Source organism: Plectropomus leopardus, chromosome 22, assembly GCF_008729295.1.
Source record: "Plectropomus leopardus isolate mb chromosome 22, YSFRI_Pleo_2.0, whole genome shotgun sequence".
NCBI lineage: Eukaryota > Metazoa > Chordata > Actinopteri > Perciformes > Serranidae > Plectropomus > Plectropomus leopardus.
The window spans coordinates 23,747,279-23,767,363 of record NC_056484.1 but is presented as its reverse complement, the minus strand read 5'-3'; the positions used below and the strand labels follow the sequence as shown (position 1 = coordinate 23,767,363).

The 20,085-nt window shown below is 41.9% G+C and overlaps 1 protein-coding gene across 2 annotated transcripts in view; it reads left to right on the top strand.

Annotated features, from left to right (window-relative positions):
* The first annotated feature begins 1,088 nt into the window (after nucleotides 1-1,088).
* The window catches only part of scube1 (signal peptide, CUB domain, EGF-like 1), a 152,543-nt gene continuing 133,546 nt past the window's right edge, over nucleotides 1,089-20,085 (top strand). For both annotated transcript variants that reach the window (XM_042511141.1, XM_042511140.1), the window contains exons 1-2: nucleotides 1,089-1,271; nucleotides 4,511-4,633. In XM_042511141.1, the coding sequence (XP_042367075.1) occupies nucleotides 1,184-1,271; nucleotides 4,511-4,633 (211 nt within the window). In that variant the 5' untranslated portion in view covers nucleotides 1,089-1,183. The remainder of the gene's footprint in view (nucleotides 1,272-4,510; nucleotides 4,634-20,085) is intronic.

Sequence of the window (20,085 nt, the reverse complement as noted above, 5' to 3'; positions counted from 1 at the left end):
TGTTTTGGGCCATTTACACAGCAACGGTTTTTGCATGAAACACTGAACTTTTGTCGCAGTTTGGCCTTTCATTCATAAAACTATGGCGTTTTCGAGGCCTGGAAGTGAAAACTTTTAAAACTGGGTTCCAGGGAGTGATCTTTTGAAAATGCCACCTCTTCTGTTTCTGTGTGAACTGGCAATGTGCAGATCGTGTGAGAACGATGATATCAGGGCTGCACATCGTGTATGGGCGTGGTGTTTCTTTTGTGGTGTGTTATTACAAAGTTACACCGCCAACTACTGGCTTGGCATGCACAATGCAGCGTTTTGGGTTGTTTTTGTGGATCTGAGTACAAGTTGTTCTCATAATGTTATCATATGGATGCAGAAGGTAAAAGAAAGACTTCAATTTTTATTAAGGCTGTTCTGTCTAATCGTGGCCTAAGTGTTCAGATCTTATGCCAAAAGCACAGCAAAAGTAGCCGTTTGTGACGCCTTTGGAATGAAAATGGGCTGGCATAGGACCCAGCATTTGGTGCTATGGCGGAGTACAGTGGAGTATTTAAAATGAGAACAAGTCAGTAAAAATCAACTTCCTTCCTTTCTTACTCATCTGTTCACCGCTTGGACTTAACTTTGGACGTTTTGTGACAGAAACCATCACTTTAAAGCTTCTTCTGTGTTCGTTTTAACAGGAATAATAGTTTTTGTTATTTTTGTGTTAAATTATTTAAGATTTAATTTTCATCTGGGGTTTTTTGGGTTTGGGGAACCTCCAGTATCTCTATCATGACAGTGCTCTCTCGCGCGCTCTCTGTCTCTCTCTCTCCCCTCTGCCGGTACAAACAAGCCAATCAGAGGGCTCCGGTTGCCTCCGCGCTCTCCTGCCGTCCCCCCTCTCTCCCCCTCCCCTCCCCACCCCCAACACTTCTCTCTCTCTCTCTCTCTCTCTCTCTCTCTCTCTCTCTCTCTCTCCCTCCGCCGCTGCCAGTCCACCAGAAGCGGTCCTCCTCCTCCTCCGCTCGTATCAGACACACACACACACACACACGCACACACACACACACACACACACACACACACACACGCACACACACAAACACACACACACACACACAAACACACGTACACTCACACATACACGCACACACAGTCCAAACCCCCAGAAAAGCCCTGCTGAATCCTCACACCGTCTGTCAGCATGGGGAGCGCTTGTTTTTCCCGGGACGTTTGTTTGTTTATCCTCCTCATAAATACTTGCAGGGTGATGGGGAATGTCGGACTCGCAGGTAAGAGCTCCCCTTTCCTCCTCTGTCTCGCTTTCATTGTCAAGCATGAAATGCACTTTTTTTGGTGGCTTCAGTGTTGCCGGCTTAACGGGAGAAATAATGGAAACATGAGTGAAAAACTCCATAGCAATGAGATTTTCAAAGGAATCAAAAGGCACAAGTTGGCAACTTTAAACTTGCAATTTGGTAACACTGCAAACTCATATAATATCTCGGTGGCGTTTTTATTCACTGATATTTTAGGAGCTTCCTAATCATGCAAAAGACACCCCAAACTCACATTTACGCACATTAAAAAAAATAAAATCCACTTTTGACGTTGAATGTGGGTATATTGTAAATCATGCTGAATTTATCAAATGTGAAAGTCTTGGTAGAAACTCCGTTTAACAGCACAGTGTTTCCCGAGAGCCATGTGAGATGCGCAAAAGGATTTCCAGTCAGTTACGCAGCGCCCCAGACTTCACTGGAACTTGTGTTTCCTGCGCGCAAAGGTTAATTTCAATCGGAAACCGCAGCTTGCTCTCCGGGTTAAGCGCTCATTTGCTGTGATTTGGAGTGAGAAGGCTGCCTGTTTTTAATTTTGGACCGCGACGAAATGGTACAAATGATTTACTGGAGGTGGTTTTTAGAGGCTAAGCCGCTAGACAGCATCTCGTCTCCGGGTTCGGTGGCCTGTCCGGAGCTGGAGGAGGGAGGTGGAGTGTGTGTGTGTGTGTGTGTGTGTGTGTGTTTGTGTGTGTAAATGTAAGGGTGAGGGGGGTGGTGGTGGTGGCAGGAGGGCTGTCCAAGTCCCTGGAGGAGCAGGCAGGCAAGAGGCCCAATATCGACCGTGCAGCAGCAGCACATTGTTCAGCCTCCCAGAATGCGTTAGGAGTCAATATTGAGACAGAGAGCCACCATGCAGGAAGAGCTTTGTCAAAATCAGGGTTACACAGCACAGAGGAGGATCCACCGTCAAACAGTGCAGCAGCATTTCACCACCAAAAATCCTAGAAAAGACTTGTTGCTGCTCTCTCCCTCTCTCTGTCTCCACTTCAGCTCCAGCAAAACACTCACTAACTTTTTTTAAACAGGAAAAATATTTATTGTAAATTCCGTTTTATCGTTTATTTATTGCCTTTATACAGCTGAGCTGGGCAGAGGGCCAGGCAGAGAGCAGGGGCTGAACCACAGGCAGCTTCCAGCCGGGTTGCCTAACATACACACAGGCTATTTATACTCTGATGGAAGCAGAGGAGGAGCAGAGAAGCTCTGTGGTGATGCAAAGATCTGCTCCATGATAGATATGTCAGGGGAAAGCCAAAACATGTCTGGGTCCCCCTCCCTGTGTGTGTGTGTGTGTGTGTGTGTGTGTGTGTGTAATGACTTGGCCCCTTGCCCTGGGATCCAGGCCCAGGTGTGACTGGCTCCTCTATCAATAACCTGATCAATTAGGAAGCCGTTAAAGCTCCTCTGCATGTTGTCTGGGGAAGGACCTTGACTTCTGAGCACTCTCTCAGTGTCAAACTAAAACAGTTTGTCTGACACCTTTGGCAACTTGGGTTCTGATTGGTTTAAAAATGTATAAAGTGTGCCACAAATAAGTCAACATTGCTCCATGTTCTAATTAGCCACTGTAACATTAACACTAATCATTTTCAGCAAGTTGACACTTCCACATTGTTGAACCAAGCAGGGAACATCCATGAGAAACTAATTTTGTTACCAAAGATAATTTTGTTCGTTTACGAAAAGTATGCAGTGGTCAACAAAAAATAAACTGCAGTATGCAAAACGTGTAGGTCGAGAAATTACAGAAGCAAGAACTTCCAACAAACTCTTCTTCAAGAATTAAAATGTTAAAATATTAGAGATACAAGTGTGCAATAAGACATGTCTGCTTTGTATTTACAGTTAACAAATTAATAAATCAAACAACACACTTGGAAAAGCTCAGACTGTGTCTCGCAGGATTTTAGCTTGTGATGTTGATCCATTTTCTGGCTCAGACACTCAGAGTTAATTTGCCACATTTGTTTACCCTGCCAGCATCATGCGACACTGACATTAACTTCACCTATGTATCGATCTATTTCACTTCACACAAGCTTCAGTAGGCAGGTTTCCATTGACTGTCCTCAAATTGTGCAAACTGAAATTACGAATATAAAATACACCTAAAGGAACATGCCAATTTTGAAAAAACTCCCCTGTATTGTAAAAAAGGTTTAAGGCTTACCTGAGGTGGTATTTCAGGTGACTGGAAAAAGCCATATTTTGCAAAACTGCAGTGAAAACACTTTTTTTTGGCTTTTGTAGGTCACATGATGCTATGGCTATGTGCTTGTCAGTAGGAACTGGCTCCCCCGGGCATGAAGCAGCAGGACCTAATTAGGCGTTATTGCATCAAATAATGTTTCAAAAGTTGCGCAGATCATCTGGAAGTTTTGAATCTACAATTCCTCAGTGAAACTGCAGACTATCAGCTCCCAGGCAAGCCCCTCATGCGTGGGTGCTCCCACATATAAGGGTCTTATCTTCCCATTTTGGCTCCATAACACACCCACGCGGCCTTGGACTGGAAATAATGACGGCTAGTGTGGTGGCAGCAATAGAAATAAAGCTGCTAATGTTTTAATCATCCATCACCATACTTCTTGGAATGTTATCAGAGGAGAAGTTGCAGAACATCACTCAATGGAAACACAGTTATCTTGCTATTGTGTTTTATCGACTTTTCAAAAATATTGCTTATGTTTTGCCGTAATGGAAACCCACATTGTCATATTCTCATAATAATGTTCTGCAAGAGCAACATAAAGCTAGGGAATCTTCTGTGGCTTTCACAGGTTCAGTGAGCTCCTCCAGAACTAAAGACTAGCCAGGCTTCACATCTAAGGTTCCAGTTATCTGATTATGTTTGTCTTATTTGTCATGAAAAGTTGAATCACATAGTTACATACATTTGCCATTGGTTTTTGTGGCGTTCTCCTATGTAAATGCTCCACAAATGATTAGTCTAGCTCTGTCGACAAAGTTCTGGCTCCATCCCAGAGATGTACCAAACCTACTTTTCACATCTCAGCTCAGATGTATACCTCAGTGCTCAGAGCTCCCTTGAATCATTTTAATGTAAGCTAACATGCAGCCAAGGATTGTTGTGGCACTTAAATGGAGTAGCATGTCATGTCTTTAGTCATACCCAATATTAACGATATACAGGCCTAACTGGGTATTTACTTTTAATGTTTGTGCAGATGCAGACGAGTGTGCAGAGGGCTCAGACGACTGCCACATCGATGCCCTCTGTCAGAACACGCCTAAGTCCTACAACTGCATCTGCAAGCCGGGCTACAAGGGTGATGGCAAACAGTGCGAAGGTGAGTGGCCTTTCTACCTCAATATACTTGCTGTTCATCCCTTCTCCTTGTCTTTGCTTTCTGGACGGATGATCTCTTTGTACTTAAAATGGAACTTGACTGATCATACAATGCGGGCTGAAATTTAATCAGTCGTACTGTGGGCTGAGAAGAGATGATGATGCTGCAACTACACGACCCTCCAGGCCTTAGTTTGCTCCAAAGAAGTGCTTGCAGGATTGTCAAACACCTTCTGAACAATTTAAGCAAAGTGATGTGGGTATATATTGAAAAATGTTTCTGCAGCTACCTGAATCTGCATTGCAGCATTTTTGTCCAATGCCTACCTTCAGAGGCTTTACAGAAAGTAATACGTCTATTGTTCAGAGAGGCAGAAAATAAGGAGGTGCATAAGGTGGTTGAACAGAAGACTACTGTAGTTAATGGTTAATTACTTTCTAATAGTATCAGTGGTTTATTTGAGGTATTTCACTGCTGGAAAGAGGGTCTTTTCATAAAATTGGACTTTCTATGCAATAGAAAGATCCAAATACTTTTGAAATTGGCTCTACGTGACCAGAAAAAAAAGGACTTTAACATTCACGTTTGCTTAAGAGGTAGAAAATCTAGAGCTACCAGAGTGTACTGTGCTGCAACTGACCAATAAATGCTCCAGTGGGTGGTTGAGGTAATGCGAACAAATCCATTTGACACAATGGCGGCCGGCTTGCAAAAAACAATCTCATATTACAGTTAAATAGGCAACTCAGTAACACAATCTTTATTTATATTTGATCAGCACTGCTTAGTTTTACCATTTAAACAGAATTTGGTCTGAGTTTGAGAGGGTGGTTCAGGTCTGTCTCTTGATTCGCCTCTATATTTTTTGTGTTCCTGGTGGCAGCATGGGTGGCAGGTGGAAGTACAGCTTGAACTTTGAGATAGCTGGCCAAAAAAGTTAGCCCAAGAGCCAGCAAAACTTAGGGGAATAACACATTTTATGCCATCTGGTGAAGAAACAGAAAGATCTACGCACTTGTTAGGCTCTTTTCCCACCACACAAGAACCCCACTAACTCCCACTAACATCTGGCTTTTTAATGAAGTGGGAAGGTCATGATCAACATTGACACATGCTTCAAATGACTGTCTAGACACGGGTATTTTACCAATGTTTGGCTTCAACTGACTTCTAAGGGAATACAACTCCTTGGTGAATGTGCTAACTTCAGACCCTTAACCTGCAAGATGCAATGACGCACCACCACTAAATACCGCCCGTCTCCATCCAAGCAGCGCTCAAACATCGATCTTAGCTTAAATTCTGCTTAACCATTTGGAAGAGCTCATTTTGAATCACTGTATCCTTAAAAAACGTGTTGAACTTAATGCAACCTGATGGAGCCATCTGTAACATTTAGTTTAGGTATGTTATGCTAAAACAAATCCACTAGACTGCCTTTTTAGTTTGCCTCCTTTAGGAAGTTAGTAACAACTTTTTTTTTTTTTTTTTTTACATTTTTTTTCTCTGTGTTTTACCATTACAATGAATGGCCATCTCAACCATTTGGTAGATGGCTACATTTAAAAAAACTATGAGGACTGTGGAAAAAAATTAAGTAAATAAAATAAACATTGTTTTTTGTTATTATGGCTCAAAGGGGAAAATGGAAAAAAAAAATTGCATCACTTTTTTCTTAGTGAGGACATACATTTCTTAATGAGAACATAAAGGGTTAATTAGTCTGCACTGAGTTTCAGAGAGAGCCTGAATCAGTAAAAGATATCTAAGGAGAAGTAACCAACTTAAAGTTTTCACACACTGCTGCCCTTGCTGCTCTCTGCTGTTGAATAACCTGTAATACAGCCCATCTGTGATGTTGAACGTGACACAACAAAAAAAAAAAAAAAGAAAAAAAAAAGAAAAAAGAAAACCCACACACTGAGGCATACTCATCTGCTGCAGAGCTGTGTACACAGCTCTGCTCTACTTGTAATGGAAAGGAATTCATAGCTTATCACAGGCTGGTTTACCCGTGTTTAAAAACCTGCGTACACACAGTAATATTGGTGAAAAAGGCCATATTTTACAAGAAAAGAGCAGGGAACAAATCATAGAGATGAATTAACTTGACGACAGGTCAAAATGATGCTGTTGGGTTTGTGTGGTGTGTGTGCTCAATTCCGTAACACCACTGCACAACCACGAGTGGACTGAGTGTTTCCAGCAGCTCTTCCACAGTGAGCCATCTTCTCTCTAGCTGAGGATTTCATTTCTGGAGTCGCATTGCCTCGCTCAAAGTTTTATTTGTATCTATAATTTAAGTTTTTAAACTCTCTGAATCAGGACCTTCAGTATTTGGAAGATGAAGCATTTAGTTGGCTAAAGCTGCTATTTCAGGATCACATACATATTTAATCAACATTTAGGTAATATAGTTATGGATATAAGACTCAGTATCAGCAGATGTTTGATATGAAGTGGTTTTAAGATAGAGGCCTATAAAACTTTATTTGGGCAACTCTAGTTGCAACAGGCAGAGTTTCCTCTCAGAGAGAAATAAATGTGAGCTGGAAGTGAAATGTAATGTAATTTTTTCTATAATTTGTGCCCTTTTTCCACCAAAATGTGTGCATATATTGGATTATTTGAATTGGATTTAAAAACAGGTAATATACCACTTTCCCAACCAGAGTCACACATGAGTCTCTTCAGTAGACAAGTGTTACTTTCATTTTTTTTTTTTTTTTATTCCTGGTAAATTATGTTCTGTGTCACTGATATGCCAGAAGTTAGTAGTAAACAAAGTTGGTAAATAGCAGAAAGCAGCATGGAGGTCAGTGAAAATGTTACAGTGGATACCTCTTTTTTAAACACCTGTTACTTAAGTCAAAACAGAGTTTGAAGAGACTATTTGGAGATGGACAGTATTTGTGGTAAAAAAGGGGTGAAAATTAACACGTCCACCCGGATGTCATTTTACCATTTCTGCCAATTGGAGCTGGGGTTGATAAATGTGTCTGGCTGCTGTAAAGTCATTTGTCTGAGACTGCTGACTGACTCCTTTCTCATTAAGTACAAAAGTCAGATCTTGCCAGCTGGTGGTTATTTTTTACTATTAGGAGAGTCTTTTAACCTGTGATAGGCAAGGCAGCTTTATTTTTAAAGCTTTATTTTTACAACAGTGTGCTTTATAAATAATATAAAATAAAAACCATCATTAAAATAGCAAAAGTGCAGACAAGAAGTGCAAAGATAAAAACATTATTTAAAATTATATCAAATCCAGTTTAAAGATAGGTTTGCATTCATTAGAATCTGGCCCACAAAAAAACACAATAAACTGTGCTCCAGAAAAGGATAAGCACTCAATGAGGATCCTAGGGTCACTGATCAGCAATTATGACTTAAATATGAATGCCAGAGAGAGGTCAGAGAGAGTTAGAGAGCAGTGAAGACTAACACATCTTTGGGGTCATCAGGTAGGAATCTCCTTTCATCAGTGTTTCACCTAGTTGGTCCCACAACACCTCCAGGAGGCTAGGCAGTGAACTCTGGCGTCCCAAAGCCACTCCCCTAGTGCTAGCCCTCACTGCTCCTAAGCAGTCCAGACAGCCCTGCCACCTTCAACAGACCCAGGCTCCGTTTATGCAAGCTCCAGGTAGTGGCGGTAAATCTTATCTATCCTAAATAACCTCACACTTCCTGAATTTTCTCCTGAGAGTACTGATTGGTGGATCTCTCCACTTGATCTTAAGGAGTTGTCCGTTCAGTGGGTCTCCCTGCTGGTCCCCAACTATCATTGAGAGCCACTAATGTGGCTCTCCTCCATACTCCACAGGTCCCTCCAGCTAAGCTTCCTCCTCTCTACACTTTCCCAATTCAACCACTGACCCTGCTTAGCCTGAGCCACTGCCTTAGCACCCCTTATAGTCTCCTCCTGCCTACTCACCTGTTCCACTACCAGTTTTCTTCTGTCCTTGGGGCCTACTGTATTCTACACCAGTTTGCCTGGCCCAAGCCTCCCCGGCCAAACTGAACATTACCTACTATCTCTGCATGCCTAAGAGCAGCCTCTGCGTCCTGAACTGCCATTCTTGGGTTTCTTTTTTCTCCCTCTATTACATCCTTACTCCCGGCGAACTACAACTCTGCCCTAACCTTGGTGCACTTAAACTCATCTGTTAAGCTAGATACTGGCAGCTGAAGTATCCCTTTCCCATACAATGCCACACTACTTAGACACCAGGGAGCGCCTAACCACCTCCTAATATATGAGCTAACCACCCTTGCCATTCTCTCCACAACAGATACTGGGCCTTCATAGATTGACAGTGGCCACATTAACCTAGAAAATAACCCAAACTGCAAACACCTCAACTTCAACTTTCCTGGGAGTCCTGACTCATCTATTCTATCCAGTCCTTCAGCAACATCTTTTCTAAATTGCACAAACTGTTCAACATCATTCAAATCCACATTGTACCACCTACCTAGGCTCTTCACTGACCTTTCCCTACTTGTTGGACTTTCCTCATCATCTATGATAAACTTCCTATCATTTAATTTCCCTCTTCATAATGAGATACTTCTAGACTTACTTGGTTTGATTTTCATGCTGGCCCACTTGAGGTTCTTATTTACCTTCTCTAATAGCCTTTTGTACATGGCACCGTTCTAGTAACTATTGTCATGTCATTCATGTAAGCCCTAATTGGTGGAAGACACATCCCATTTTGACGTTTCTCTCCACCGACAGCCCACTTGGATGCCCTCATAATTACTTTCATCGCCATTGTAAATGCCAGTGGCGAAACTGTACATCCTGCCATAATACCTATCTCTAGCCTCTGCCAGTGTGTTGTGAAATCTGCTGTACTTATACATAATCTAATGTCCTGAAAATACGCTTTCACTAAGTTGACAACTATTCCTGGCACCCTAAAATACTCAAAAGCACTCCAAATAAGGCTATGTGGCACTGAACCAAATGCGTTAGCCAGATCCAAAAATACTACTTGCAGGACTTTTTTCTCCCTCTTGGCTGCCTGAATCTGGTGCCAGATCATGCTAGCATGCTCTAAGCACCCTGAAAAACCTGGTATCCCCACCTAAGTACCCAGCTAATCTCTGCACTACTACACTAAAGAAAATCTTCCCCTCTACATTCAGGAGAGAGATCATCCGGAACTGGCTAAGATCTGAGGACTCCTTCTCCTTAGGAATGAAGACACCCCTGCCCTTGGGATAATTTGTTTCTCCCAAAATATTTTTAGATGTTTCCACAAAAAACTTAAGGATGTCAGGTGCACTTTTATAAACCCGGTAGGGGACTCCATTAGGCCCTGGGGGCAATGAAGCCTTTGCACGCCTAACCACTTCCTGAACTTCTTTCCACCTAGGCAGCCTAACATCCAACTCCTGATATCAGGTGGAAGGCCTCCACTCCCATTCTCCTCTAAGTCTGAATAAGTCTTTCTCAAATATTCTTCAACCTCTAGCCTTGTTGCCCCCTCTTTTCCCGATTAAACAGATCTTTCACAAATTTAAAGGGGTCCCTAAAAAAAGCTGTCCTTGTATATTCTTTCTTTCTCCTCTTTTTCCTAAGATGCTCTGCCCTTCTAAGTGCTGCTATCCTGTCTCTCAACTCCTCTTGCAAAACACTGACTCCCTCCCTCTCTTTGTCTGTAGCCTTTTTCCGCTGTTTTCTTAACTGTCTCCTTTCCTTAACTAACTTCTCTATCTCTCTTTACCTTCTAGACTTGCCTACCTATACTCTTTCCCCTCTTTCTGTCGTGCACCCCAATCTCTCTGCACCATATGAGTAAATCGCCTCTCCCATCTTTTCTAACCTCTCGACCACATTTCCTCTAAGCCCACTTAAGATTACCCACAGGTTACTGTTAACCATCTCCTACCCTTTACTATAATTTGCCCTTGGCCATCTAACTCTAGCCTTCTGCTCCATTGTTCTCTCTTTGGCTGGCCTGCTGACCTCATTGTCAGCTACATCCCCGCTGACTCTTGGAGTATTTTTCCTATGTTGGCTGTAGCTTTTTGTGGTTGTAGAAAGGCTACTACACCTCACCACTGCCAGGGTGGGTTGCTAGCCCATGTCAGCACCTTTGGGTCTTTCCCTCCTGCCAGCTGTCTTTCCAAGTGGTCACATGGTCTTTCCCTTGTTGTCAGCTGACCTATTCACAGCAGTCACTAGCTATGCTAGCTTTGAATTCAACTACAACACAAGAAACTTGTGCTCCAGAAAAGGATAAGCACTCAATGAGGATCCTAGGGTCACTGATCAGCAATTATGACTTAAATATGAGTGCTAGAGAGAGGTCAGAGAGAGTCAGAGAGCAGTGAAGACTAACACATCTTTGGGGTCATCAGGTGGGAACCTCCTTTCATCAGTGTTTCACCTAGTTGGTCCCACAACACCTCATAGAGGTCATAACACGTCCATCACAGTCATTTAATGTCCCTGTTATATTCTGGCTGATTTTGTCCTCTGCTCAGAGGGTAAGGAGCTCTTGAATCTCATCATTTTTCCAGTTTATGGACATTTACGGCTGCTGTTCTTTTTTAAATTAGCCGCTATGCTAACAGCTGCTTTCTAAATCTCCCGCAGTGGTTCACACACATAAATACATCTTCAAAATGTCACACTCATGCCACCCATGGTCACGTCTTTCTGGCTTTATGTTTTACACAGACCTTGTTTTGGCATTGTTAGCTCAGAGGTGAGACCACTCTGTCCAGTGTATCTGCAATTGGACGTTACATACAGAGGGGTGAGGCGGCATAACGTTGTGACATTCCCACCTTGAGCAGGCAGTGTAAATGCAGCTCTTTAAACATCACTTCCTACACTTGACGTGGTGTCTGCAAAGCCTCTGCAACTGGCCCTTGGCTTCATGTCATTATTTTAAGTGGCCCCTTGGCAAAGCAAGTTGAGTATCCCTGCTTTAGACTATGTCCATACTAATACATTTTGGCTGATGTTATTTGTTTTGTTCTGCAAAGAGTCATGTAATAGTGGAGTGATGAATCACGGAAGGATACGTACAGATACCCTAATAGGAAGTTATGTGTTTTTAAAATAAATACGTATTAGTTTGGATGTAGCCTTAGGATCCGCTTTAATATTACATTACAAATTGCTCTGTGCACAAAATGCGCTTTTCTAAATCAAGCTTTAAATAATATTATCTATTTTTATTGAGTTATTTTTTAACCAAAATCAGTCCTAATGATTAATGTTAAATATTTACTAAATTTGAGAATTTTAACCCTTTAAATGCCAGGTTTTTGTCATGAAACCACTATGTTTTTAGATGAAAAAAGTGGTTTTCAATACTAAATTCAAAGTATAATTATTTTTTCCCGGGATATGTCAGTGATTAGCAGCAACATTGATTGTGACGGTGACCCTAGTTGAAATAGCATGTATTTTCTCCGAATGCCAAGTATGGAAACAATGATGTCATCAGGTGGAAAGTAATGACAAATTCAAATGCAAAAGCCCAAAATGACACAAATGTCAATTTGAATGCGTTTCATTAGAGCATTTTTTGACCTTAACAGTCTGAATGTAACAATTTAGTTTCAACAGTGTATTTTAGACTTATTGTAGGAGCTGAGCTGTAATTTCACAGGGTATACAAAAATACACAATCCTGCCAAAATGTAGTCCAGATGCATGAACACATCCAAAATGATCAAAAAAAGAAGAATGAAAAGCGTGTAAAATGTGCCAAACAGCCCCTAAGGGTTAAAGACAACTAGACTGAATGTAGGTACAAGAGCTCAGCCTCTGATGTAACGGCCAGTCAGACAGCTGTTTCACAACCCCCCCTCCCTCCCACAGGTTCTCCTAATTAACAGGGAGGAAGTGGACTGAGCGAGGGTGTTAGGGTTAGACGGGGGCAGCACCTGGCTGTGCGTTCACACCTCCACTCACTTCTGCCTCAAAGCACACCACAGCTGGAGCTCCACTCACTGCACAGATAGGCTCTCCCTCTCTCTCTCTTATGTGGAACTTACACACACACACACACACACACACACACACACACACACACACACACACACACACACACACACACACACACACACACACACACATACACACAGTGTAATCCTCTAATCTTTTCCCATGTACCATGCGCTCCAGTGCTCAGATTGCCCTCACATAAATGCCACAGTCCTTCTGCATTTTTTGAAACCTTGATAATTTACTACAACTCGGGACGCATTTTTCAAATTTGTCTGTGGATTGTGAACCCCCGAAAGAAGCTAGAGGAACAGAGGCTGACACAGATGGGACGTCATATAGAACCTTTTCCTACCATTACAGCAGTTTCAACCCTCTGAAGCCTGCATCCACATCAGTTTTTCACATAAATTTAAAAATATTGAAACCAGAGTAAATTGGTTTGATTTCTGTCAAAAACATGGTAAAAAGAAATTGGAGGAAAATAGTTAAAGGTAACAAAAATATGAGTTTAAAAAGGGGAGAAATGGAATATTATTTTTTTTGAAAATGAGGGAAAACATGTAAAAAAACCTTATTTATAAATTTATTATCAAATTTTAAAGGGAGATCTGAATAAATTCCTTGCTAATTTTGGAGTCATTTCTTGTTCTTGTATGTCTTATTTCTTTTTTGTAAAAGAAAGAAATCAAGCCAATTTGCTTTTAAAGAATTAAAGCATTAACACAAATTATAGCACATATTTTTCTCCCTTTTTCTACCGTCTGCATGCCCTTTACTCTCACAATGACATGGTTTTTGTTTGAAATGTTCCTTTACATGTGAATGATTATTGATTGTAGAATTACACAGCTATGTTGTCTTTGCTGCTTGCCATAAAGTATCAGATTTATCACAGTGGACAGTCTTACACACACACACACACACACGCACACGCACACGCACACGCACACGCACACGCACACACGCACACACACACACACACACACACACACACACACACACAGTCTGTAGGAGGCGTCCAGCTCCTCTGTCCTCTGAGAGGAGACAGCAACGGGTTCAGGCTTTTCAGGAACATGATCTTCCCCCCATAAAGCTGCTGTCTGAGCAGACCTGTCCTGCCAGCCACTTTTTATTACATCACTTCACCTAGGCCATCATTCAAATCTGTGTGTAAGTGTGTGAATGTGTGTGTGTGAGTGTGTGTCTGTGGAGGCTTTACTCTGCTTCGATTGAGCTTAAATGTCAACTGCGTTTTATTACATCACTGTTCTATATCCAGCATTTGAGTGCTACTGCATGAATGTATGCGTGTGCATGTGTGTGTGTGTTAAACATGCTTTACAACATGCTCTGCCTCCTGACTGTATGCTGAGCTCTATCAAACTCCCCTCAGTGATGAGGCAACAGCTCATGACAGGGACGTCAAATGAAGACAGATGGTGGATGGGAATTGACCCCTGACCCCGGTGATTAGATATGGCCACTGTAATTGGCCGGCTGTGTTTTCCATCAACAGGCATTATGGGCCACTTTGCCAGCCAGCGCCATTAGAGGCTCTGCTATTCCTGGAAGCACCTGGAAGCAGCTCTCGGCCATCTCTCAGGTCTTCTCTGCATCTTTATCATCAGCAGTCATTCCATATCAGCGAATACTGGCTGACTTTTCTGTTCAAATACTTAATATCATCGGATGCAGTGAGCTATTTTTATTGTGAAGCAAGAATGTTCGAACATCTAGGCCTCACTGTGTGGTTTCCGTAATCACAGTTTTAAACTAGGCAGGGGTTTAACAGAGGTTCCAGCAGGAAGATCAATATCTGTAATCCAAGATCAGCGGTTGATGAATCCAGAAGCTTGTCAAAAAGCAGAGAACTGTTATTGCTGTTTGTCTGACAGGGTGTTCCTCCCAATTGCACTATGTTGCTGGTGGAAAGAGCCACAGCAATATGGTCATAGTCAATGGTAACAAAACTGAGAAGGAACAGCTGATTGAAAATAATGAGCTGGGTGATCTGTCCCCCTATCAGCCAGAAAACACAATTATCATAGTTGAACCTGTCAGTTCAACACTAGGATTCAAATTGGCTGATGTCTGCTGAATTGTCCAACACATTCTCCCTCCATGTCATCACATGTTGCCACTCTGCAGTGGACTTCCATGTCTACGCATTAATTAATAATGAATACTGATGAAAGATGGCGTTTTGCTGGTTTTGGTTTGTGTTGCTTAAGTAAGCAAACTCCAAGGCCTTCCAAACATTTCATGCCAACGACATCTTGGCATAGGAAAACAACTTTCAGTCGTATAGGAATCCAACCACTACATCTGCATAACGCCATGTACACGTTACATGAAATTCAAACTTCATGAGACAGTGAAAACAGAGCTGGAGTGGCATCAGTCCTTTGTCCCATTTCCAGAAGATGTTGCATTGGCAAAAGTTGATCAGTGATGAAGTTTTTTTGTCCAGACAATCATGCATTTTTTTGCATGTGAACTTTACATTCAGACTCCCACTCTGTCAGTGCAGTGGTCTCCTTGAAAAAAAATTGGAAACTGTATATTTGGTCTAATGCCTGTCTGAACAAGGCTTTAATGCAAGCCTGGGTCACTCCAGCTGTGCAGCTGCATCCATCTGCATACTTAGCATCAAAGGACTTAGACCAGGGTAAGGGGCTGAAAGACATGATCAAGATCAAAAAGGTTTATGTGTGTAAAAACATAATAGACAATATAATCTTGTGACTTACTAAATTTGAAATTGGTGTAATACACTTTTTTTTTCACTTTTGTCTTTCTGAAGGAAGCAATAACAACATGGATCGTATTGATGATCACATTATTAATGTGCACTCTAGAGGTTCCACACGGATGTGGCCTATGTGGCTCCACATTGAGAAAACTCTGGCTCACTCTTTTGCTTTTGTAACGGCTGGGATTCGAGCCCCGGTGACCAAGGGAGACGACCTGTGCTCTCAGCCTCTGCTACACTTCGGCACTACAAATTAGTAGCTCGCAGGCCACATTGTTCTGCCAGGAGCTGGCTGCCTGGTAGTTCAGCAGGACTCAGCAGGATCACATCCCATCCACAGCGAGTTTCACCCAGACTGGTGACTGAGGGTGTTCCTCCGCTGACCATGGGTGCATTTGAGTGCTCCCATCAGGACAGTCATTTTCTCAAGTGAATGAAATCAACCAGTGAAATCAGATCTGGCGTTTATGAATGCTGCCCTCTTTGTAGACTTTTCCACAAGCTGATACTGCCGGCTCGTTATGGAAAAATGTGAACTTTTATCCCTGTGCTGTCAAATGAAGAGTATGTGGGAGGAGCTGAGTATCAGTCAAGTCCGCTTTACTGCACATTTGCTTTGTGTGTGTGTCTGTGTGTGTGTGTGTGGGGGGGGGATAATGCATTTCTGCTGCAGAAACCCCACCTTACCAACAATATGAAGAGTCAAGTTTTGTAATATAATAATGTAAATGTCTAGCCATAATGCTTAATATTTTCTTTATTTTAGCCATATTTTAACATGGCCTGGTTGCAGGAGTTAATTAAAGGAATACTTACAGAATTTTAACCAGCTTTGTTTCATAAAAGTTTGGGTAGTGTGTGTCCATGGTAAACTTTCGTCGGTCTAACCCAGAGCTTTCAGAGTCCAGCAGAAGCAACCCTGTGTTTACTCAGCATTTGTCACTTCCAGGCTAATTGACTGGTTTTCATCAGTGCTGCTCATTGCACTGAATAGAAGCCTCTTCTCCTCCCTCTCATTATGTGTTTTAACACTAAAGCCTCTGCCGTCTCCTTTCACACATACATACAAACCGCTGTGTGTATTTGTTTCAGTTGATGTCAAAGGTTTTATCTGCATGCCAAAGCAACTAATTAAGAATGAAACAGGTAGAGGAGGATGTCTATTTGAACACAAGAATACTGTTCTACAACACAGGGTTTGGATGTGCAGTTTTCCTTTCTGGGCCAGTTAGTTTAGTTGTTGGGATTTTATTATTTTTATAAATAACAAGCCAAACATAAGCCCCTTTCACATATGGATGAGAGTGGGTGCACTGTAAACAGACAGAAACAGAGGTGGGTAAACCTAGTTTACCTGTGTATACCCTGCATTACACAACTGGATTCTGGTGGTCAAAGGTCAAGGTCACTGTCACTTTGTGTTCCGTTCTCATGAATACACTATCTCAAGAAGGTTTTGAGGGAGTTTTCTTTAAATTTGGCTCAGACATTCACTTGGATGCAACAATGAACTAATTAGATTTTGGTGGTCAAAGGTCATCACACAAAACTTATTTTTGGCCATAACACATGAATTTATCTATTTATTTATTTCTTTAAGAACAGGGACAGTGCAAATTCATAAACATTTGCATGTAAATGTGCCAGATTGTAGCCAAAGGCTAGTTTACATCTGTTGCCCCTCCAGGCAGGTAGGTGTTACAAAGCACACAAATTACATAAGCACAAAAAACATCACAACCATCAGTTATTTTTTTCGAATAATCAATTAATCAGTCGATTATTTTTTTAATTGATTTAACTATTATTGTTTTATTACTCGATTAATATAACAACGAATTTATCAAAAAGAACTTTTTCAAACTTGTCATATACTGCAGGGCATTATTCCCCAACAAAAAATAGCACAGTCTTAACTGTTAATCTGTGATTTACAGTCTGATATAAAGTCTCTCCAAAATAAAATTAATGCAAGAGCTTGTTCCACTCATGTAAAAGGAATATAGTGCAATCTACATTTAGCAATACAAAAGCAAAATAAAAAAACAATGTAAAATTCAAGTCACTTAACAAAACAGTTACTCTTTGTTACTGTAACAAACCTTAAATCGAGCAGTCCAACAAAACATCTTACAGTAAATTTAATGCAATTTGAATAACACTATAAATTTTCTCTAACAGAAATAATTATAACTAGTACATTCTCTCTGCATCAAAATAGTCCAGCCTTAACTGGGCCGTAAGGCATACCCCTGCCTGCTGATATGAGTTAAAAGCACATTTTCCACTTATTTATGAAGTTATGCAAGCTCCTGCACAGCTGACAACCCCACCTTGTAAATGTTTCAAAATAAAATGCAACTGATGGCATTCTGTCCACAGAGACACAGTCACATAAATTTTGTTTTGAAAGGGGAGCAATGAAGTTGAGGTACAACAAACAACTTGTATTTCCCATGGATTTATCATAAATCTGGATACAGCTGTGGAGGCGGGGCCTTGTTCATTCCTATGAGAGCTGCTCAGTGGCGCATGAAGCAGAGAAAACTCTTTTCTGGGTTTAGAAAAGTGTAAAATACCCGGATCTACTGGCCCATAGAGCATGTGTAGAAGTGATTAACGACAGCCGAACGCGGCTGAGTGTACCCGAGCATTGACTCCGACTGGCTCGCTCGAGTCGAGTCGAGTGCTTGAAGCGAACAGCGCTCGTTCATGAGCATTCCTCTCGTAGTAGCTTAGCTTATTAGCAACAGTAGCTTATCGGGGGTGTAATGACAGCGGTGCTGTCGGTTTTAATATTTACGTGATATTCAGATAATGGTATATTTATCTCTCTCTCTCTCTCTCTACATACACACACAAATATACATACAACTTATCAGGGAATCATATCGTAATCACGACCAGAGAAATTTAATTAACAGAATCAAAATGTGTTGTGCCCACAAAAATATAATAAAAGGTGGTACCTTGTAATATTGCCCTGTGTATTATTACACAACTCAACTTTTGTTCGTTCGTTTCATGTGCTGTAGCTGACACACAACTCAGAAGTGCCTGACAAGCGCTGGTCGGGCGAGCAGTGTGCACGCTCTAACTTGATAAACGAGCACCGAAACAAAAAACAACACGCTCGGTGCTGCTCACGCTCTCATTCATGGATCTATTGCTCTCATTATCATGGCTCTGTTATAAATCTGGATACAGCTGGGGGGGCGGGGCCTTGTTCATTCCTATGAGAGCTGCTCAGTGGCGCATGAAGCAGAGAAAACTCTTGAGAAATCAAATTAACAATCAAAATATGCCCACAAAAAGGTATAAAAGTTGGTGCCTTGTAACATTGTTGAGCTATTACACAGCTCAACTTTAAGTAAATACTACGTTCAGTACAGTTTAGTAACTGTCACTAGTGCTCCGCGCTGATAACCGGTTGTTTGAATACAGACTGTAGACTGTATACGGTCTCTGACACAGACACGGTAAGACGTCCATATTACAGGCTTTACAGCCAACAGCGTATGGATGTGTTGTATAATGATAAAAATAATTAATTATGATTCAAAAATATCCATTTCTACGGCCGGCACAAAGCCTGTGTTGTGTCAGGGACTCCAAGAGTTACTTGTGCATGCACAGGGTGGAGTCCTGCGGGTCTAATGCGCGTTGATTTTACATCTGGAGAAATATCTCTATATTCGGAAAATGGTGCATTTTATGTCTTTAGGACTTAATGTTTTTAATAATGGCTATTAAAAAATGCGTTCTGAAAAGTCAACACTTCCTGGGGGCTTGCTCATTATGCGGGCTGTGTGAAATGGTGCGATGCGTTGACACACATGAATCGATGTATTCACGTAATCCATTACGTTGATTACGTCGACGCGTCGCCCCAGGCCTAGACATCATTATGTTCCGCGAAAAACTCTTTTTTGTCCATTACTCAGTGTTGTATCTCAGGAACAGAAGGGTAGACATTTGGCCAGATATTGAATTGGTGATACTGATCTTGAAACAGTGCCAATTGCGGAGATCTTGGATTCTAGATGTGTGTGAAGCATCCATGTTTTCTCAGATGTGGGTTTGTGGCTTTTGTAGTAATTCTAGTTAGTTTACAAGATGGGGGCATGTGAAAGGCACATTGCAAGCTGGAATCTGGATTCTGCTTGCAGCTCCTCCCTCACTGTGTGCCACAGTAACGAACACCTGACCTGCTTTACGGAGACGGAGACAGAGGGAGAGAGGGCATCTCATGGGAAGAACGGTTGGTGATAGAGACGGCGCAGGTGGGAGGGCGAGAGGGAACGGTGGCAGACAATTACTAGGCCATTGTCTGCCTGGCGTCTGCAACTCCGTCATCAGCCAGTCGCTTTCCTCACTGGCTAGCTACAGACACACACAGACACACATGCCTCAATCTAAGCACACACCCAGCACAGATTCTGTCCATGCACCTCCCTTTCTTTCTTGTCTCTGTGTCTGCTTCTTCTGTGCTCAGACTCAGTGGAGCAGGTCAGATTCACAAGGGCTCAGGCAGCTTTATATATACATACAGTGACCTCATGCCAGCATCTCCAAGCCGCTTCCTTGTCAATCTTTGACGGATGATGTCTGGCACTGCGGGGTGGAAATGTCACTCAGGAAAAGCTCACAGGGAGAAAAGAAATTCCCAGCAGTTTTCAAACTGACTTTATCTTTCACTCTGCAGCTGAGATTTCAGTGTGTGTT